The sequence below is a fragment of the Macrobrachium rosenbergii genome, chromosome 21 (genome assembly GCF_040412425.1).
Source record: "Macrobrachium rosenbergii isolate ZJJX-2024 chromosome 21, ASM4041242v1, whole genome shotgun sequence".
In the NCBI taxonomy this organism is placed as follows: Eukaryota; Metazoa; Arthropoda; class Malacostraca; order Decapoda; family Palaemonidae; genus Macrobrachium; species Macrobrachium rosenbergii.
This window is the reverse complement of record NC_089761.1, coordinates 19238560-19262429: the sequence shown is the minus strand read 5'-3', so window position 1 is coordinate 19262429 and position 23870 is coordinate 19238560. Positions and strand designations below refer to the sequence as shown.

The 23870-nt window shown below is 34.5% G+C and overlaps 1 protein-coding gene across 1 annotated transcript; it reads right to left on the bottom strand.

Moving 5' to 3' along the window:
• Positions 1 to 10361: 10361 nt before the first annotated feature.
• LOC136849398 (uncharacterized) lies at positions 10362 to 14114 on the bottom strand. The gene is made up of 6 exons (XM_067122749.1): positions 13976 to 14114; positions 13682 to 13747; positions 12677 to 12986; positions 12129 to 12279; positions 11561 to 11694; positions 10362 to 11215 (listed from the first exon to the last, which is right to left on the bottom strand). Exons 1-6 carry the CDS (start codon positions 14112 to 14114, stop codon positions 10945 to 10947), a joined length of 1071 nt encoding a protein of 356 aa, XP_066978850.1. The 3' UTR covers positions 10362 to 10944.
• Positions 14115 to 23870: the final 9756 nt, after the last annotated feature.

The following is a 23870-nucleotide window of genomic DNA, read 5'->3' as shown; positions in this document are numbered from 1 at the left end:
TCAATCTGTAAAGATTCTATATTTGCCACAACGCAGAAGCTACTCTAAAGATATATCTTCGAAATGTATCCATGCACGAAAAGCTACCTTATTTTTACATAAACTTTTGTAAGCATCTCAAGAAAAGTAACATAGGCTAAAGCTTGAGAAAGTACACTAACCTTTAAGGAAATAATTGACTTTTAGAAAATCAAAATTTGTGAGCAACTGAGCCTGAGATTGTCTGTCACACAAAACATGAAAGATTTTATTATCATTCCATTTATCTCTTACTTTTGCTCCCGAAAGAAACCTTGAAACTAAATTATTGTATACTTAAAAGTATGCATACATTTATGAAAAAATATAACAGAATAATAGGAACTTCCTCTGCTCTCATAAAATAAAAATTTGGGTGTGACAACAAAAGGCTTTGCATGCTTAAGAGCAAGTTGTTTATTACACCATTTGAAGTTACAGAATCTTGTAAACTAGTTAAGCATACCTTAGTTTTACCAGACCACTGAGCTGATTAACAGCTCTCCTAGGGCTGTCCCAAAGGATTAAACTTATATAACGTGGCTAAGGACCAATTGGTTACTTAGCAACGGGACCTACAGCTTATTGTGGAATCCGAGCCACATTATAGCGAGAAATGAATTTCTATCACCAGAAATAAATTCCTCTAACTCTTCATTAGCCGGCCGGAGACTCGAATTCGGGCCTAGCGAGTGCTAGCCCACAAGTTTAATTTTAATTGTAAAGTAGTACCATTTAATTAAAATTAAACTATGAAACGGGAAAATATAAATAAAAACTGGCCCTTGGGGAAATAAAACTTCTAAAAAAGAGGTTACATAAAAACTATATGGAAACTACACACTGAACGAATTCCATCAAGGATCTCAAAGGAATGAAAACAAGAAGAACGGCGAGCGCTACGAAACCGCGAAAATCGTTCTTTAAGGACAATAGCTGTTTTCCGTTTTACTACTCTTCATACAGCTGGGTGAATTCAAATACAAACGACGTAGAAACTGCGACCTCTGTCTTCGCAATGAGTTTATGATCCAAATATTATAAAAAGGGTAGTTTTTTTTTTCAAATGGTGCAAGAATAGTATTTACTTGGTCGTTTTTGTCCAAAGTCTGAAGTCAGTGCTCGTTTAAATTCATGGACTGATGAAATACGAATAAGGATAATTAAAAAATATAGGACCTGGCTTCATAGGATGGTGGTTTGGCTTTTCATATCACTGCTTATGCAACTAGGCTGGAGTTCGCATTGTTCATGTATTGTCTCGAATCTTTAGCAGTGAGTAACCTAATGCAAAGTTCTACTTCCTGACACAGAACTGACTATTTCCTGCGAACTTCAAAATCTGTTCGAAAAACTGGGATAAAAAATGTCACATTATTTACCGCAAAATCCAAAGAAATATGGAGCGAACTTTACGCGATTCCTTTACAGCTCTCAAGATTCTATCTTCTCCATAATCTTAATCTCTTGTTTTTATCATTTCGATCTTGCTTTTAATTGGGTTATCGTCTTAATTATACCTTTTTCGTGGTTTTTAATTATTTACTTTTATTCTGAAGAATTTATCTAAAATTTCTCCCTACCTTCGGAAATTTATAAATTTTTCCCCTGATTATCGATGCTTATAACCTAATAAAATGGGGATTCTTCAGTAACGTCCCTGATGACAACTTCTGTGTAACACCTATCAAGTTGATTACATCAACTCCCACACATTTGTCCTTGACAAATCATCCTGTGGGCAAGACTTGCCAAACTTGGGAAACTGACCTGTACACATTATGTAACAACCAAAAGCTGACTTTGAGCTTGAAAAATTTTTTTAAACTGAATTCCTTTTCATTATGAATGGCATTTTCGAAAATTCCAATAACCATGTTAGTAACGGGAGGAGGATGGAATCTGACAGAGTTCTTTGGTCTGAAAGAAGAAAAACTAAATGCTGAAAATTGGAAAGATTAATGCAGAATCCTTGTACGAGGACACATACACACACAAATATATATATATATATATATATATATATATATATATATATATATATATATATATATATATATATATATATATATATATATATATATATATATATATATATATATATATATATATATATATATTATATATATATACACATATATATATATATATATATATATATATATATATATATATATATATATATATATATATATATATATATGCCTTCAAGACAACTGGTCCAGATCTGTTTCCCCAGTGTACCCAGAGTCCCACCAAATAACAGAAATCTGAAGGCATCCATGACACAAGGTATTATCACCTCTTTTATATTACACTGTGTTACTCGAAACTAGCATTGAAATCAAAAGCCATTTGGTCAGGGGACATAAGCAGCTACCTAGAGAAAAATTTCCCATATTATACATAACTACATCAGCATCCCGACTTGTATACTACTTTGTTGCTCACTCTTCGCACATGAGATCCTTCTAAAATTAATAAAACATTTCATGGTAGCCTGGTTCTTAAAAATATAAGCCCCATTTGGTGGCTCCATAATCTTCAAATATGGAGGGACCCCTAATTACCAAAGATCATGTTTTTGTTGGCATCTTTTTGCTTTGCTGTTGTCAGTTAAGATTATTACTACAATCACTAACTTAGCTACTCCAACTGGTTGTCATTTTATCACTCCCTGTTAATGCAACCAGCTGTATCCGTTTATTTTCAAGTATTTCTAATGCATTCTGTAGTGTTAGTTTTATAGCAGTACGTATTTTACGATGAAGTTTCTTTCTCTTATTGTAAAATGTGGGCTGGTCCGGTCAAAAAGTCAATGCTCTTGCCATCTAGTTAATGACAACGAATTTTCTTAACATTGTGTAAAAAAAGTCCACGTTTAACTACTCCGTCTTTGAAATACATAGGGTCTACTGTGCATTCCTTGTCACTGCCATCTATTGAGGAAATAATAAAAAACGGCGACGTTCATTATCTTCGCCCAGGTTGCGTTCATTGTATTATTTACATTTATGACGTCACTAGCCTTTTTCCACACCACACAATGTTCTATGTACAGTACCAGATATTGCATGGATACCAATTATAAAGAGATCCTATCCGACCGATGTCTTTCAGAACTTTGTAGTTTCTTGAAAATTCACCAGATATTTAAAAGCAGAAGAGGACAGAATAATTATTATACAATCAATTCCTCTATAAAGCTATTAACACCTACTTCAACACGAAAGCTACTTCAAGAGAAATATCTTGACAATACATCCATATATAAATGATGGATTAATTTAATCCATACCCTACCGAAAAGCTCATAAGAATATCATCAGCTAATGCTTAATAATGTGCATTAACCTTCAAAACAAAACTTTATGTTGCTGAGAAACCCAACATTTATGGCAACCGTCTTTGAGCACTTACGTCACTTACACGGTTTCAAAGACCGATGCTTAATCTTTCTCACGTCATATTTATTTAGAATTTACTGTTAATACCAACAATTGAAATAGAGCTTGCCTTTTTCTAAATCTATTTATAACTTTATGAAGATATATAAGAACTGCAAATAATCTTTTCCTTTTTCGTAAGAAAAATTTCGGGCATGATATGAAAATTATTTGAAAACGTGAAAGAAAGTGGCTACTGTACATTCATCATATAAGGGTATGAATCCTGATAAAGTAAAATGCTATACTCAAAATTAAACCTGAATTGAAGAAAAATAATGTTACAGGAATTCTCGAGCTTGAAAAAATATAAAAAATGGCGAGTTAAAAAGCTGTTCGGAAACTAGAAACAAACGTCTGCAAAGAAGGATCTGAAAGAGCTGAAAACAAGGATGGCAAGCGTTTCGAAACTCTTTAATTTCGTTCTTTAAGAACCGCAACTGTTTTCCGTTTCTTCTTTAAAGTCGGCGAGAATCTTGACGGCCGTGACCTTTGTAGCCACTGCATGTTCATCACCCATAAGTTTTCTCAATCTGATCAAGGTACTACTGTATAATTTAACAGGGTCATTGGTCGTTTATTATCATAGATGTACAGAATACGTAAGTGTTGATGTGTGTAGAACATCAAGCACAAAATGACAAGGGATCTTGCTTAATCTAAGAGGCAGGTTGCATCAGATATCTTTGATGATGAAATGAAACCAAGGTGAAAGAAATAAATTATCCTTTTTCATTGCAATGGTGTTCAATGAACTAGATTGGGGACTCGTGATTCTAATCTGTTTGTCTCGAGTTCCTCCGCTGATAAAGAGAGAGAGAGAGAGAGAGAGAGAGAGAGAGATCGGTGTAAAATGAATAAAATATTTTAGAAGCCCTGTTCTTAAAGATGTAAAGCATTTGGTTTTCCTTCACCTTTTATGAATGGAAAACTCTCTAATTACCAGAGAAAGCATGTACTGTTACGTTCATTTTGCTCTGCTGTTGTCCCTTAATTGAAACTACAGTCACCAACATCGTTACTCTAACTGGTTGTCATTAGTAGTCCATGCTAATATAATCAGCTGTATCCGTTTATATTTAAGTAGTTCTAACGCATTTGTACAGTCCCAGTTTTAACCACATCATGTTTTTGCATGCTCATTGGTTACGATTACGATAGTGCGATGAAGTTACTTTCTATTTTTGTAAAATGTGGGCTTGTCTGGTCAAAAAAGTGAATGCTCGTGCCATCTACCGGATGATAACTAACCTTCTTTCCTTTTTGCATAAAAAAAGTCCACGTTATGCTACTCCGTCTTTGAAATATGTTGGGTCTTATGACCAGTCCTTGGCACTGCCATCTATTGAGGAATCAATTTAAAACGGCGACGTTCATTATCTTTGCCCAGGTCGCGTTCATTGTTATATTTACATTTATGACGTCAACAAGCTGTGTTTACATTACTCTAAGGTTCGACGAAAATTACCAGATACCCCACGCATACCAATTATTAAGATGTCCTGTCCGAATGATACATTTCAAACCTCTGTAGTGTTTAGATAAGGCATTGGTTATTTACAAGCAGAAGAGGACAGGATCATTAAGAAACAACCAACTCCCTTTTTAAAGATATATGCGCCCGATTAAGCTAGACAGCTACTTTTAGGGAAATATCTTGACAATACACCTATATATAAATGATGGTTTACTTTAAAATATACTTAAGTGAATAGCTCGTGAAAATATTATCAGTTTGTGCTTAAGAACGTACACTAACCTTTATAAAAGCTTGATGTAGTTAAGAAACCCAACATTTGTGGCAACCTTCTTTGAGAACTCGCGTCACTCACACAGTCTACACAGAGCAATGCTAAATTTTGCTCACGAGCTATTTATATTTAGATTTTCTTCCTAATACCAACCACTGAAACAGACACTTCCTTATTCTAAACTTATTACAACTTTATGAATGATATATCAGACTACAAAAAAATAATTTTGCTTTCCTACAAGGAAAATTTCGGCCTGATATGAAAATGTGATGTGTACGTGAAAGAAAGGTGTTCAGTGAGTAATATAAGGCTATGAATTCTTGTCAAGTAAAATGCTACACTTGAAATTAAAATAGAACTCAAGAAAAATTAGATGAATGAATTCCCAGGAGATTAAAGCAATGTAAAAAAAAAGTAATAATAAAAACTGTATGCCAACTAAAATCAAACGTCTGCAAACAAGGATCTCAAAGAACTGAAAACCAGGAAGGCAAGCGTTACGAAACTCTAAATATCGTTCTTTAAGGACCGCAACAGTTTTCCGTTTCTTGTGTTCAAGTCTGCGAGAATGTCGACGGCCGTCAACTTTGTCGTCACTGGATGTTTATCGCCCCTTACTTTTCTCAGTGTGATAATAGGGTCAATGGTCGTTTATCATTGTAGATATATAGAATACGTATGGAATGACGAGTATAGAGCATCAAGCACGTAAGGGAATAAGGGATCTTATTTAATTTAAAAGACAGGTTGCATCAAGTATCCTTGATGATGAAATGAAGCCAAGGAAAAATAAGTAAATTATCCTTTAACATTGCAATGGTGTTCAATAAACTAGACTGGGAGCTCTATTTTCAATGTCTCGAGTCCCTCCGCTGTTACAGAGAGAGAGAGAGAGAGAGAGAGAGAGAGAGAGAGAGAGAGAGAGAGAGAGAGAGAGAGAGATCGGTGTACAATGAATAAAATATTTTAGGAGGCTCGTAAGGCGCATTTGGTGTCTTCCTTCAACCTTTATGCTGGAGATCCCTATAATTACCGCAGCACATGTTCTTCCTGGCATCATTTTGCTCTGCTGTTGTCCCTTCAGATTATTACAACAGTTAGCCTACTAACTTTGTTACTCTAACTTGTTGTCCTTTTGTTACTCCATGCTAATATAATCAGCTGCATCCGCTTATTTTTATGCTTTACTAACGGATTTTGTAGACTTTCAGTTTTAATTGCATTACGCATTTGCATGCTCATTAGTTACGATTACGATACTGCAAAGAATGTTCTTTTCCTTCCTGTAAAAGGTGGGCTGGTCAGGTCAGAAAGTGATTGCTTATGCCATCTAGTGAATGATAACTGACCTTTTCTTTATATATATGAAATTAAAAGTCTACGTTTAACTACTCCGTCTTTGAAATATGCAGGGTCTTATGAGCAGTTCCTTGCCACTGCCATCTTTTGAGGAAAAAATTTAAAACTGCGACGTTCATTATCTTTGCCCAGGTCGCGTTCATTGTTTTATTTACATTTATGACGTCAACAAGCTGTGTTTGCATTACTCTAGGTTCGACGAAAAATTACCAGATACCCCAAGAATTCCAATTATTAAGATATTATATCTGATGATACCCTTCAAAACTCTGTAGTGTCTAGATAAGGCACTGGTTATTTACAAGTAGAAGAGGACAGGATCTGTAAGAAACAACCAACTCCCTTTATAAAAGACATAAATTGGGATTAAAACTCTGACAGCTGCTTTTAGGAAAATATTCCCAAATACACCTATATATAAAATGATGGTTTACTTTAAAATATACTCAAGTGAATAACTCATGAAAATATCATTAATTTTTTGCTTAAGAACGTACACTAACCTTTAAAAAAGCTTGATGTAGTTAAGAAACCCAACGTTTGTGGCAACCTCCTTTGAGATCTCGCGTCACTCACAAAGCCTAAATTGACCGATGCTAAGTTTTACTTTCACCTATTTATATTTGGGTTTTTCTCCTAATACCAGCCATTGAGATACTTTCTTATTCTAAACTTATTACAACTTTATGAAAGATATATCAGACTACAAAAAAAAAATCCCTTTGGTTTCCCACAAGGAAAATTTCGGCCTGATATGAAAATGTGATGAATACGTGAAAAAAGGGGATTTAATGAGTAATATAAGGATATGAATTCCCGTCAAGTAAAATGCTACATTCGAAATTAAACCAGAACTGAAGAAAAAATTAGATGAAAGAATTCCCAGGAGATTAAAGCAATATATAAAAGGGCAATAATAAAAACTGTATGACAACTAAAATCAAACGTCTGCAAACAAGGATGTCAAAGAACTGAAAACAAGGATGGCAAGCGTTTCGAAACTCTTAATATCGTTCTTTAAGGACCGCAACAGTTTTCCGATTCTTGTGTTCAAGTCTGCGAGAATTTCGACGGCCGTCAACTTTGTGGTCACTGCATGTTTATCGCCCATTAGTTTTCTGTGTGATCAAGATACTGCAATGTAATAGGGTCAATGGTCGTTTATCCTCGTAGATATATAGAATACGTAAGGAATGACGAGTATAGAGCATCAAGCACATAAGGACATAAGGGATCACATTTAATCTAAGAGGCAAGTTGCATCAGGTACCTTTGATGATGAAATGAAGCCAGGGAAAAATAAGTAAATTATCCTTTATCACTGCAATGGTGTTCAATGAACTAGATTGGGAGCTCGCATTTTTAACATGTCGAGCTCCTCCGCTGATACAGAGAGAGAGAGAGAGAGAGAGAGAGAGAGAGAGAGAGAGAGAGAGAGAGAGAGAATCTGTGTACACTGAATAAAATATTTTACGAAGCCCGGTTCTTAAAGATGTAAGGCGCATTTGATGTGTTCCCTTAACCTTTGTGCATGGAAATCCCTACAATTACCTCAACACATGTTCTCCCCAGCATCATTTTGCTCTGCTGTTATTCCTTGAGATTATTACAACAGTCACTAAGTTCGTTACTCTAACTGGTTGTCATTTTATTACTCCATGCTAAAATAATCACCTGCATCTGTTTATTTTTGTGTTGCTAACGCATTTTGTACAGTCTTAGTTTTAATCACATTATGCATTTGAATGCTCATTAGTTACGATTACGATACTGCAATGAATGTTCTTTTCCTCTGGAAAAGGTGGGCTGGTCAGGTCAAAAGTGTACATGCTCGTGCCATCTAGCGAATGATAAGTAACCTTTTTTTATATATATATGAAAAATAAAAGTCCACGTCATACTACTCCGTCTTTGAAGTATGTAGGGTCTCATGAGCAGTCCTTGGCACTGCCATCTATTGAAGAAACAATTTAAAACGGCGACGTTCATTATCTTTTCCCAGGCCACGCTCATTGTTTTCTTTACATTTATGACGTCAACAAGCTGTGTTTACATTACTCTAGGTTCGACGAAAAATTACCAGATACCTCAAAAATACCAATTATTAAGGTACCCTATCCGAACGATACATTTCAAAACTCTGTAGTGTCTAGATAACGCATTGGTTATTTGCAAGGAGAAGAGGACATGATCAGTAATAAACAAGCAATCCCTTCATAAAGATATATGCGCCCGATTAAACTAGAAAGCTACTTTTAGGGAAATATCTTGACAATTCAACCATCTATAAATGATGGCTTGATATATTACATACATTAATGAATAGCTCGTGAAAATATTGTCACCACATAATCAAGAATGTACACTAACCTTTAAAATAGTTTGATTTAGCCAAGAAACCAAATTTATATTTGGGTTTTTCTGCTAATACCAACCATTGAGATAGAGTATTCCTTATTCTAAATTGATTACGACTTTATGACAGCTACATCAGAACTACAAAAAATCCCTTTTCTTTCCTACAAGAAAAATTTCGGCCTGATGTAAAAGCATGTCGTACACGTGAAAGAAAGTGGCTTAATTCTTCATACAAGACTATGAATTCTGGTCAAGTAAAATGCTACAATCGAAATTAAACTAGAACTGAAGAAAAAATGAGTTGAAAGAACTTCCAGGAGATTAAAGCAATATAAAAAAGGGTAATAATAAAAACCGTATGGCAACTAAAAACAAACATCTCCTAACAAGGATCTCAAAGAGCTGAAACCGAGAATGGCAAGCGTTACGAAACTCTTGATACAGTTCTTTAAGGACCACAACAGTTTTCCGTTTCTTAGAGTTCCAGTCCGCCAGAATTCGAGGCTGTCAGCTTGTAGCCACTGCACGTTTATCACCCATACGTCTTTTTTCAAGTGTGATCAAGATACTACTGCGTAATGTAATAGGGTCAATGGTCGTTTACTATTATTGATCTATAGAATAGTACGTAAGTAATGACGAGGATAGAACACCAAAGCTCAACAGGACATAAAGGATCTTACTTAATCTAAGAGCAACGTTGCATCAAATGTCTTTGACGAAATGAAGCTATGGAAAAAGAAGTCCATTACCCTTTATCATTACTATGGTGTTCGCTGAACTAAGTCGGGGCTTATATTATTTCTAGCCTGTCTGCCCAGAGAGAGAGAGAGAGAGAGAGAGAGAGAGAGAGAGAGAGAGAGAGAGAGAGAGAGAGAGAGAGAACTATTATCTTTCGTCACACGGTGCTTCGGATTTCTTTGAAATATCTCGAACCCATTAAATTCAGCTGAAGAAACCTGGGATATTCAGGACCATCCGATTATTACAAGCTATTCCTTACTACTGTATTCAAGATTCCTTATATTATTCCTGTTCTCTTCATTAAATGAAATCACTTTTTCTGCTTTACAATTATACATGTTTTTTTTTTATTGTTTGTTACATGTAAATGGGAATCCCCTCTTGATACCTTCTATGACTTAGCTTTCCATACCAGTTCTTATATTGATTATATCATCTCACGTCAATTCATTTTTCCCGTGGCCAAGACTTAAAAGGGTTTAGATATTCAACTTTACCCAAGGACAACAAAATTATGCAAATCTGGTCATGATTTTAAATTTACACCAAACTGAAAGACTCTTGGTAGCAACCACCTGTCCAGCTGAAGGAAGCAAATGACAATCATGACTTGAGCATCTCGTAGAGAGGAATCATTTATTTATCTATAAACTGAGGTCATAAATTCGATGAGTGATGTGTATCTAAGAATTCTTAACCCTAGAGAAATATAATCAATTCCTTCTATGTCACTGAAAGAAGCAACGGACAAGTGTTGAGTAACAACTAAAAAATCTCACAGAATAATGTATCACTTACAGTATATTCTTGTCATAAAAAATAAAAATGTTTAGGCTAATTCTTTGGCAAAGCGAACAACATGTGTGTGTGAGTGTGTATGCTTGCGTGATTATGTATGTATGTATGTATGTATGTATGTATGTATGTATGTATGTATGTATGTATGTATGTATCTTGACAAAACACTGGCTTTGCCACGGTAACATATAAACAAACTAGTCTAAATTAGAAACTGGCAACAACAATTCTTACTTTACCCCATCAATTATGCATTGACCCCTTCGCAGAGGTCTTCTTCGGTCGGGATTTGACGGGCGTAACACTCCTGAAGGAGTGGAAATAGCTCTCGTGTTTACCAACGCTGCCATGGGGAACGACTTGACCACTCCCCTTTACGTGATCGTGAGGACGTTCTTTCTCAAAGTGAGAATTAATGTCGTCATGGGTATACGATTGTCCGTGGAGGGTATCGGGGGTACTGTTTTTTACTGGTACATTTCGTGTTCACTAGCTTCTACGGGGACATGGGCCTGATGACCGTAGGTAACATTCTCATGAAAATGAGTTCGAGGTGGAAGATTCGGTGGAGCGAACTGTACCTGCAAGGGACTGGAGTAAGAGGAAGAAAGAGCTCGTGTGTTGCAGGTGTATCGCTGACAGGTACCCGGATGGTGTAGGCCTACCTGGGAAGCTTCTAGAAGACGTTCTTTCGTCCTGTCATCAATTCGATGGTTTTCCATGATGGTGTGCATGATTCTGCGGGATTTACAGATAGAAATGACTTGTAGTTTTTTCCTCTTTTATATTACTACTGCTTCTACTTTTATTCTTGTTGCTATTGGTAATGATCTACAATGGGCTCCTACGGTTCATGGTGAGTAGAGCAAGCACCTACCATTTCGCTCCTGTGATCAAAATCTTTTGCCAATCTGTGAGTCTACATAAATTTCTTGCTTGACTTTATGGATTCAAAAGCATACTAAGTAAATAAATAAGCGAAAATGTAACCTATACATAAACAAATTACTAATCAATTCCATCAAAAGCATTAGCAAAGAAGCAGGAAAACTGATTTCAAGTAATAAATTCATTTTTACTCACACGCTGATGGCTGCCCTCTCTGTAGGGACGTGGCTGTACGTGACGTCACTAAGGGAACACGCCAGGTGCTCTAAGCAATGATTTCCGTCATCCATCATACCGGAACAACTCAGGTACTTGGATATTATGTCCTCCTGGGGAAAGCAAAGGATAAAGATTAATACAAGGTTATCACGATGCCAAAAGATGAAAGACTAACAGGTTCAAAGGACATCCCGGCAACAGCCTTAGGCTGACTGCTCAGTGCTTACTTCCAAAAACCTTTGAGCTGTCATCTGCTCTATTTTACTTTCTTGTTCGGATTAATGATGAAGATAATATAACGGTAACCTTTCTTCCCGTTCTATGACTGTATAACATCATTTCTGGGCAGTATTTAAAAAAACTTAAATACTGATAATGTTTTATATTCAAAGAAGTACTTGGACACTTTATGAGCATATATGTGCAGACAATTGTTTACTGATAATACAGGTATTTCATGCCTGCATATGAGTAACTAGGCCTACTCACACACACGCACAAACATTCACACACACCTGGTCATCTAGATATATAAAAAACTTACCTGCAGATTCATATCGGCTTCAAGGTCGAGATTTTCCTGAACGTACTCTTGCACCTGAGAGAATTCCTTGAGTTTTTCATTAACTAGATCAGAGCTGATGTCTCTTCTTCTCCTTTTTCCTCCCGTCGTTGTTGTCATCACGGTAACAAAGCTGATGAGATTTAAAAGAAAGCCATTTATCAATAATAATAATAATAATAATAATAATAATAATAATAATAATAATAATAATAATAATAATAATAATAAGCTATTATATAGTAAACTATATTACTATGTAAAACACAAAAGCAAAAACTTTCTAACACTTGAACGAAATTTTAACGTAAACACTGATGAGGAACACCGTTCAGGTGTTCGAAGTTTTTTTTTTGTCTTGTACATAGTAATACAATTTACTGTATAATCGTGGATTTTTATTACAAAAACTATCTTTCACGAGATTGTGAATTTCTTAATAATAATAATAATAATAATAATAATAATAATAATAATAATAATAACACTTTTCTCATCAAATTTACAAATGGGTAAATCCTCATCCTTACCCAAAGCCCAGCAGAGGTAACAGGGAGCCTAGGAGCGCGATAGGAGCCAATATGGAGCAGGCTGTGCAAAGAGCTGCTGCCTTACCAGCTCCTTTGCCGTGTCCTCCTCCCCCACCACTGCCGTAGCCACCCCCACCACTGCCGTATCCCCCGCCACCACCACCTTTGGTCTGGTGCACAATTACCACTGGGTGGCCCCCACCCACACCTCCTCCACCACTGTATCCACCTCCGCCGTATCTTGTGGCACCGTTGCTGCTTCCGCCGTAGCCACCTCCTCCAATGCCGTTACCGCCACCAGATATGGACACTGAGAAATATGACGAGTTTCTTATATAAGTTATGCCCATTTTCGGCGTAGATGTTTTTGAAAAGTTTAAATTTTGGGCCTTGTACAGAAGGAATTATAACTTTTTTAAAAGTAATTTTAGATTTCTAGTTTTTGATTTTGAATAAATAATCAATTTTTGGCCTTAAATTGAAGGAATGGTCGATTTTTGGCTTCTTTTATGATATAAAATACAAAGGTTTTGTTTATATATTGAAGATCTTATTAGTTTTTTGGCCTGAAGTTCAAGAATGATAAAATTTTGGTTTTCTAGCAAATAAATTATAAAATTTTGGTTTCTTATAGTGAAAATAACATATTTTTAGCCTTGTTAAAAAATTATGAGTATGAGTTTATTTAATTAAAGAATATATTTAAATTTGTTTTTTAAATATAACATTATAAATATTTAACCTTACGCTGAAGAAATGATAATTTTTGGGCTACTCAGTACAGCTTTTCATTGGAAAACTTTCGTGAGTGACAAGTTGTAATAACTGCAGGTTTAGAATGAGAGCGGGTAATTATCACTCAGATCACACTTGAATTACAGATGTTGAAAAAGGGCAGATAATTAGCTGTTTTTTTCCTTAGCATTGGCAAGAAGGTCGAAGTATTTATATATGCACATAAATAAATTATCATGAAGCATATTAAGATGATGAACATAACTTTACCTCCATATCCTCCTCCTCCTCCACTGCCTGTTCCACCGTAGCTGCTGAGGTCTGCTCCTCCATAGCCTAAATAAATAAAAGATTAAACAAATAAATATAGCTGTCAATCAATCAACCAATCTTCCAATGAAATCACTCATAAATGAATGAACACCCAATCACGTATTTTCTATTAACATACTCATTTGGTGTGTTGCTCACCAAACGAATGAAATACTTGATGGTATTCAAGTTAAAGCAGATAATAATCTTATTTTTTTAATTTACTCTCGATACAGACCGAAGCGCCCTTACCTTCTGATCCTCCTCCATAACTATAGTCTCTCTCCACCCTGGAGTGGGCCCTTTGCCCAACTCCTACAGACTCCTCCAACGACGCTGCGACGGGCGAGGCCACAAGGGCCACTGCAAGGGCGGCTGTGTTCCATTTCATGCTGGAACGAGTTCAGAGAAGGATGAGTTATTTTGTCTTGCCTTCTTCAGTGATTTTGTGCACCTAAATTGGGACACTAATGGTGAGCGAATTTCGTTTATTTACTAGACGATTTTTTTTTTTTACTATTTATCAGAAAAAATTTGTGCTACGTGTCTGTAATGAAATTTTATGATATTAAGATCCATCGTGCGTGTACATACACACACAAACGAATTCACACATACACAGAGACAGACACAGACCTATTATTACCATATGTATATATATATATATATATATATATATATATATATATATATATATATATATATATATAGGGGACCAATTAATGTCTTATTTTCCAATAAGAGATGACATTAAATTCCATGAGAGTTTTGCAATGATGTTCACGGCTCTCATTTTCTATATATACACTAGCATCTGAAACATCCTGTTGATAGATTAAAATTCAAAGCCACCGACACTTTCACAACTAAGATAGATGACTATACAAATATACAAAGTACAAGTACATATATACACATGCATATATAAGTATAAGGTATGTTTTTCTATGTCACTTTCGTCATCATTCTATAATTTATTTCCACTTTTCTAACTCAAAGAAAAATATAAATAACTTCTAAGTATGACGATGTGGTCTCACGTCCTCTACCCGGTTTCATCCCATAAATAAGGGGAAATATCCTAGATTACGAGAATCGGGATGACTTCAGCAATCCCTGCGATAATAAGGATTGGCTGGAAGTCACTTACAACAGCCAGGTGAACTGAATCACTGAGCTACTTACAGCTGCTTCTACAATGATTTTCACCAAATACACGAATGAATTATTAACAATCTTTAAGTCATTTTATATTTGTTTTTAACACATATTTCTCTAACAAAATATTGAAAAACTATTAATTCCCTTTCCAAGCATTTTAAGGGACAAACGAAACAAATATTGAAGACGTACCTCTCAATCAGGACTAAAAATTGAGGCAAATGAGGTTTATAATGTCCTTAAATTTACGGAATCATCAGCATACACCCGCATATGTTATTCAATGAGGTGTTTTTTAGATGACTGAAATATGGTCTAGTATGATTTGTCCACACACCAAACGCTTAGCTATATGTGAGGTACTTACGGTGTTTTCTACAGATTAGGACCCATAATATTTTCTGCCTTATGCGTACGATACGAGGATCAGGAATCGTGGAAAATGCCTGACGTTCTGATATTCTAACTCCTAATTCCAAAATGCTAAATATGGCAATTTGGTACAAATCGTAGCCGATATAAGGCTGAATGCTTTCTTCATTTTGCTCATGTTGATATGGCCGGAATGATTGCTTGGGTGCATAAAGCTGCGCAATCGCACCTTTTGATTTCAAAGGGTGAAATACGGGAACTCACTTGCTAGGAAACGTAGCTGATAAAACGACTCTGGAAAAAGTTATCAAAATCTGTTGCAGAGACCTATTCGTCTGAAGACTTCAACTTCTCCCAGTTAGGTTCCCTGGACCTCTTCTATCTCTCTGAAACACACAAGATGAAGTGGACGTGGAGAGGCGAGGGCGGGCGCCTTATAAAGGGCGAAAGAAGACACTAGCTCAGCAAAGTGTAAAATAGAGAGCGTCTGTTTCAATGGGATCGCTGAAACTCGCGAGGGAAGAATTCCTCTCGAAAGCCGATTTGACTTTCTTTTCACTTTCACGCAAATCATTTGACTTTTGAAAAGCGGTTTAAAGGAAAACTTTTTTTCAGGTCTATTTTTGTTTTCTCTTTGTTTAGGAGGATGCAGAGTCGAGAAGCATGAGAGATGCGCTTTTAGTTGAACAGATCTCTGGCGATCTTGTGATTCATTGGAGTAATTGTAAAATTAAGTAGATTTTTACTGTTAGCAACAACTCTTTCGATGCTTTCTCAAGTCTAATATGATAAATACACTCAAAGTAACGTTTACCTGCGATGAAGACCATCTTGTTTGATAACTTTACCATATATTCAAAAAAGAAAGGATGGCTAAATCATTCCTTAGAATTAAGACTTTGAACGATTAATATACAGTATATACATATGTATACATACATATATATATATATATATATATATATATATATATATATATATATATATATATATATTATATATGTGTACAGTATATATATATTATGCAGTATATATACTGTAGAATACACAATATGCAGAGAGCATTAGCCTCACGATTCTTAAGCAGTCATAAGGTTATACAGATAGATAGCTATTGTTCTTCCTCAGAAGACCCCGAGTACAATTGGTAGCTGTAAGATAATAAAAAAATTCTGTATAACTATCTTATGAACCTTAACTTAATAAGCTTTTATTTATCATTGTAGCCGTTGCTGGACGGTCATCGTGGGCATCAAAATTACCAAATCATTAAATTATTAAAAGGAATTAAGTATGATTTGGTACGATCGGTCTCCACATGGTTTCGATGCCGTGAATTCAAGACAGTTCATCGCACTGCTAAAAAGCATTCAAAGAGGACACAAATCGCATCTAAAATATATAATTAAGTAAAAAATGAAAAGTAAAATACTGGAATCATTGTCTCGAGTTCCACGACCCGAATATACAATAGAGTGAAGTAACAAATTCCTGTGGTCGGCTGGTTAAGGTCTCCCTTACAAAGGCATTTTTAATTTCTTAAATGTATAATTAAATGTATAATTAAATGCTAACTATGAAATTTGGGCAGTAAAACCAGGCACTTAGGCAGTTTTCAGCCATTCAACTCTTAAGACACTGAAAGAGAGTCGGCGTGGCATGACAGTTCACCATGTGACGCGTGCTGACGTCACCAACGGCCTAAGGTATAATAAAATGTCATGAAGACTAATTTGAATACAACTCTTCGTTTTGAATACCTTTTAATTTCGACTGAATTCCGTTTACTCTCCATATTGACTTCCTTCACAGCTGCTAACTGAACTTTTTTTCTTATCGTATCCTTGTATTTCCCTTTTGTTCAATTATTATACTTTATTTCAAATTCCTCTATAAAAATCCTCTCTGACTTCATGTATTATTCCGTTTTCTAATTCTTCTCTGGTTAGAGTTTTGCCTATTCTCTACTTTGACCATTAAAGCGATTTATAATAACACGATTTTCCTTATAAATACTATCTATAAGATTATTTGAATGAATATTTTATTTAATTAGAAATTTGCTCATACTTCCAAACATCTTTCCTCCCAGCTGCATTTGAGAGAGAGAGAGAGAGAGAGAGAGAGAGAGAGAGAGAGAGAGAGAGAGAGAGAGAGAGAGAGAGAGAGAGACTGTTAAAAATGTAACACCTTCCATAGAAAAAAAAAAGGTTCAAAGAAATTCCCAAACGCTGTAAGACAATGGGGCATTTGGTTTTATTCGGCAAAAGAAAAAGTAGGTCTGAAAAAGAAAAGTTAACCTTTGTTTATCGCCAGCGTGCGCTCACTTTAAGCACCTGCATAGCTGATTAGAGAGGAAATCAAGTCTGTTATTTTGTAAATTTTACACACACACATATATATTATATAAATTATACATACATATATATATAATAAAAATATAATACACATATATATTATACATATACACAATATTATATAATGTATAAAAGAATGTTTTTGAAATATTAGAATTACTTAATACTGTCTGATTACCTTTGTGTCGAAGTCTCAATATTAATGTATCCTTACTGGAAACTGATTCACTTTGGCAAACAACCTGCTATTAAACGCAGAATCCGATTAGTGAAGGAACAACTTTCACCTCTCTTGAATAGATACAGAAATGATCATCTTCGAATTATAACTTTTTACTTTTCAATTTATTCTTTTTCTTCTGATGAATACTTTAAGATTTGCGGGCCACAAGACTTAGCGTTGCAACTTTTATTCTCTCTCTGTTTCATTCTCCAGCTCTCTGTAATTAAGTTTTACAAAGTAATATTCTTTGTATTTTTACCTATGTTTTCCTAGTTGTCCCTGAATTTAGTTTTAGATCTATGTACTAGCTGAGCTTCACAATGTTAAGTTCTGTTTGGCAGCTTGAAAAGTGGAGGCACTTGATGCAAAAATGCAATATATATATAACATAATATACATATATATATATATATATATATATATATATATATATATATATATATATATATATATATATATATATATATATATATATATATATATATATATATAATTTTATATATATATATATATATACAGGTATGTATGTGTATATATATTTTGGGTTCTGTGAGAAGCTCAGGAGAGAAACGACCTTTAGTCGGTCTGGGTCACTAGGTTCCCAGCATAGGCTGGGAAGAGGTCCATGCAAGAACCTAAGCTCCTTCCCCGGGATAGCAAAGGAGTTCCTCCAGTAATGATTTTGGTTTAGTTCAATTTGTAGATCAAGGCGCAACTCGAGTCCTGAGTTCGGAACCAAAGAATTTCAAATGGTATCAGAATGGAATCTCATGGTGCCCTCAAGGACTCGCATGAAGTAGTAGCTGAGTCGTGTACCCTTTTTCAGTATTAAAGCCTTAGCCGGGTAACCCAGGGGCCAAGGGTTGACAGGGAAGCCGTCCTCAAGACCTTCCCTCAAGGGGTTGCAAAAGCCATAATGTACTTTTTCGGCAATGGCAGCCGGAAAGTGTTATAAGTATTTTGTATGTAATCCTTCTTGAACCAAAGTCAATTACAATCTTTGTATGTAATCCTTCTTGAACCAAAGTCAATTACAATCTTTGTATGTAATCCTTCTTGAACCAAAGTCAATTACAATCTTTGTATGTAATCCTTCTTGAACCAAAGTCAATTACAATCTTTGTATGTAATCCTTCTTGAACCAAAGTCAATTACAATCTTGGTTATCATGGCATCATCATATCTCGACATGATCAAGTATAACATCAACCAAATGTAATTTTTTTCAGTTGTGAAACGGACTACCTTCTTTATGTCATGCCCTTCTCTATAATCCTCTCACTGTCCTCCTAGTCCCTCACAGAGACAGCTTGTGCCCACCGTGATTAAATACGTATACCGAGAAGAGCTTTAGAAATTATATATAAGAGAACATACGGGAACTGGGTGGTTAGGCCTATGGCTCCGTAGCCCTTGTACATACAGTAGTAGGTTTTCATGGACAGGTTCAGAGTACACGTTAGTCAACGAGAGCTGTGCTCTCAAAAACAGTACGAGGTTATTAAAAACCCAGTAGCTTACATAATTTTAAAACAGTGGAAGAGGACTGGTATTTATGGCATTACAAATGCCAAACAGGGATTGTTTTAAGGAAATAAGATGCAGTATATCTGTGTTGTAAAAGTAAAAAAAAAAATGCCTTGATATGTCTTTGAATCTGCAAGTGAAAGTGGGCAATAAGAGAGAGAGAGAGAGAGAGAGAGAGAGAGAGAGAGAGAGAGAGAGAGAGAGAGAGAGAGAGAGAGAGAGAGAGAGAGAGAGAGAGAGAGAATTTAAAAAGCGTTAAAACAACAAAAGACGAATTAGGTCTTTAAAGCCATTCGTTCCGACACAATGACTGGTCTTTCGAGTAAACCTCTCAGATCCGCCATATAACCCCACTGCAGCTCCTTCGTTGAAAGTAGTTCAAGGACTCACAATAAACTGCGAAAAGAAGAATCTCTACTGAAATGACGAGATATCAAAACTTTATCTTATTCTCCTCGAGGAAAATAATCTAGGGAGCCTAAAGCCAACGATAAGCAAATTCGAACATGGCCATGTCATCGTGGTGTTCATAGATTTCTGTTCACTTATGTGTCTGCTTTATAATTGACAATAACAGTAAAGATAAAATAGTCGGTTATCTATTAATCCATAATGGCCTAGGGAAACTAATCTATCAGTACGATGACAGCGAATTATTAAAAATACTGCGAGTGAGCTTCCGGTAATTCTTTGTTAATCACCTCTTTAACATTTCGACCTAGAATCAGGAAAATTGCAGCCACAGACATAACTTTCAAAACAATCTGTTATTTCATTATCCATAGTTTACACTAATGGGGGTATCCCCAAAAACCTTCGGGCTGTTTGCTGCTATTACTACACTAACATTATAAACACGAGAACCATTTGCTGCTCATAGAACAGCATCGAACACAAAATACTTAAAAAAAATGTGAAAAATTTTGACAAGCCACAGAAAACGGAGAGTCTTTTCAGCAACAGAAAACGGAGAAAGCATTTTTAGAAAGAGTGAATCCTTCCAACAGACTATCTCAATGGAGAGGTCTCGTGCTTGGTTGCCCACAGATAATACAACTAACAGTCAATCTGGAGAGATTCCTCAGCTGATATATGCTGGCCATCGTGAATCTGAATTGATCTTGTGTGGCTTCCATACTGTTGAAATTTTATGTAAATCTTTCATTTACTAATAAGGAGTGGAAGGAATGGTCGTGGCATTACGTTCACTTAGTGACATCTTTTTGGTTTGTTGAATTTGTTGATATAATCCTGTTGCTTAAAAATTCTATTATTTCAACTTGTAAGGACGGTAGAACAAGCATCATAATGCACTTATTTTAACCATGTAACGATGAATAAAAATGTAATATAATATATATTATATAGAAGATAAAGAATTTTATATATATATAATATAGGTATATATAATGTTAACTTTAGAATATTATGGTATATATATATATGGTTGTCAATTTATATGTACCATCCATAACAACAAGAAAAGGGAAGACGACAGTTAACGATGAGACGCATATTTATTAGAAACGTTTCGTATTGCTAAAGCTATCATCAGTCTGGAAATTGAAAAATACATTAATCTCTAATTTAAAATAAAATAAATTAATTGTCTAAGAGCATTACAAATATTTTCTCTTCTTTAAAAAAACTAAGAAAATAAAAACTTAGATTGCTCCCTATCTTTAGAAAGGAAAACAGTGAATGCTAAGAATTTAAGTAAAGTATAAAATATCATTATTTGACCCGACAAGGGCAAGGGTTTTGTTTTTTATGAATAAAGTAAAAAAATAATACGTTAATTCAATACTTACTGATAAAAAAAAAAAAATGATGCATCGCGAATAGACCTAATCTTTGTCAAAGACCTCTACAGAAGGGTATCATTTGTTAATAGTTCCGGCTGGTTTTTCGATAACATCTTAAATGTAGAAACCTTCAAACATTAATATTGATGGTCACCAAAAGGCATTTTATAGGATATTGAAAATGAACCCGATGGCATACCTGGATCAGATAAAAGCATTGAAGATGGGTTTTGTGGAGCCCTTTTTATAATATCTTAAACGTTTTTTGTTGGTGCGAATATGCTAAATGATTTCTCAATATTTTATTTAGAATATTGTTGTTTGACTTCCAACAACAAATAAATCAGGATGGTGAGTTTATATAAGTAGGTTGATTTAAACGAGAAAGTATGTTATTCACAAATGTGCCTTGAATATGGTAACTAAATTATTCTAAGAATATTTTTTAATGAAGTGTAGTGTTATCTTTCAAGTTTTAAAACTTTTAAAATCTCTCTTGGAACTTGCAGTGCAAGATTCAATGACTAGTTATTCAGAAAATAACTTTATTTAGCAGAGCATTATAGTATTGCATCTCTGTCCCAAAGGGCCCTCTTACCAGAAATAAATTTAGAAAGTAAATTTTGATGATGATGATGATATTTAAAATAAAAAAAGAGATAAAAGTAGAAGAACTTTTGCCCCTAAATAAACATTCGTGGCAATGTCAATCTTTTCTAAATGCAGAATTAAACATCCCAAACAAGATTTACTATTGAGGGACACTGAGAATGGACTAAGCTTTTAGAATAAATCACCCGAACCATCACCAGCAACATCAAACTTTTAGAAAAAGTATCATTGTTAAAGGCCTTGAGGTAAAATTTATAGTTCGTGTTTCTTTTCTTTTAAAATTACTGCCATGAATAACTCTATTTTAGAGCCCTTTTACGTTAAACCCAACTAGCAGCAGCAAATTTCACTCCGAAATTGAATTTTTAGGGGAAGGAGCAAAAATTCATATTGATAAACGGTCTTTTTATAACATAGTTAACAAGACCCTGTTGTTACTGTCATTAACTGCAGTTACGTGTGCAATGTCATGTTCCTAAATTGAGAATGGATGGTACGATACCATATACAAACCTGAGTTTCTTATAGATCCAAAAGAAACAAAGACATTTATAAAAGATTTTCTTTCGAAAACTCAATTTAAAACCCTATGAACTAAAAATTGCGCGCCGGTTTTTTAATTATAAGGACAGCCTACAGACCTTTATGAAAGTCCAAAAATAGATTTACAAATTTGAATGCCCAAGATATCTTGGTGTATGTTGGCTCATCAAAGAAAACTTTAACCATGGTCGGCGGTGGCTATCCTATATCGTTTGAGCTACAAACTGGCTTATGGCTAACTAATCCCGAATAAAATAAAACAATGAAATCAGGCCATTAAATTGGTATGTTTAATGACTGGATAAAAAACGTTTTCCATACCTGCAGAACTACCAGCAATCTGTGTTGCTTAACGACCCTGAGGGTCTTTGTTTAGAAACGTCATGCAGAATTAAACTCAACGGGCAGACAAAACTCCTCTGCAGTTTTCTAAGTGTACTCTGGGACAACAACGAACTTAAACTCTCACTTAAAATCTTTCCCCTTCTATTGATCAGGTAGACTTGGAAAAAGAAAAATCTCTTTCTTTTTACTTTATGTATTTTAATTTTAAAGAGAATTTAACTGCCGTTTTTTTAATTTGCTTTATTTTAAATTAGAGAATTAATGTGTATTTTCAATTTTACAGACTGATGATGTTTTAAGTAACACGAAACGTTTCTAATAAATATGCAACTGTTTTGTTGACTGTCGTCTTTTTGGACTCCTAGCATTTGTTGTGTACTTCCCTTTGAATATTATTGTAATATATATATATATATATATATATATATATATATATATATATATATATATATATATATACTCATATATATATATATATATATATATATATATATATATATATATATATATATATGTACAGTAGAACAACCATCATAATGTACTTATTTAACTCCACTGAACGATGAATAAAAAATGTAATATACATACAAAATATATATATATTATATATACGATATAATATATATATATATATATATATATATATATATATATATATATATTTTTTTTTTAAATCTTAACTATTTTCACTTCAAAACTCACTCCTTTATGAACATACTATTCATTCTTCAAATAACTCTTCTCAATACCCCATAATAGCCTTTCCCACTACGAACGTAAATGACTCTCTTATGCCGTCTCTCATTTATGTTCAGAGTGCGTGAAGGCTATTATAAAGGCCTTCACTTGAAAGGGCTTCACCCGAATCCGGAGAGAAGTCTGGACTTGTCTGTTCTATAATAATCTTTTGACTAATTTGGGTCAATTGTTTATTGAAGAAGAGCCTGCAATTTGCGCTTGACTTCTTCTTCTTCTTCTTCTTCTTCTTCTTCTTCTTATTATTATTATTATTATTATTATTATTATTATTATTATTATTATTATTATTATTATGCATGGAGAAATCAGATATATACAATTGGCATTTTCGGGTTGTTAAAACAAATAATTAACCAACATCATCCTTCATAGAGGTCATTGTAGGGGAAAATACACAAAACATTTAGACATTTTTATTTACAAAGTTGTATTATAAAAAACAT

Excerpts from the sequence above, each read along its gene's own strand:
- LOC136849398 (XM_067122749.1), bottom strand. The coding sequence starts at position 14,114 with ATGAAATGGAACACAGCCGCCCTTGCAGTGGCCCTTGTGGCCTCGCCC. Across the intron at positions 11,695-12,128 it reads AAGCCGATATGAATCTGCAG|GAGGACATAATATCCAAGTA; the intron begins GTAAGTTTTTTA and ends TGCTTTCCCCAG. Across the intron at positions 11,216-11,560 it reads GAGAGGGCAGCCATCAGCGT|AATCATGCACACCATCATGG; the intron begins GTGAGTAAAAAT and ends TAAATCCCGCAG.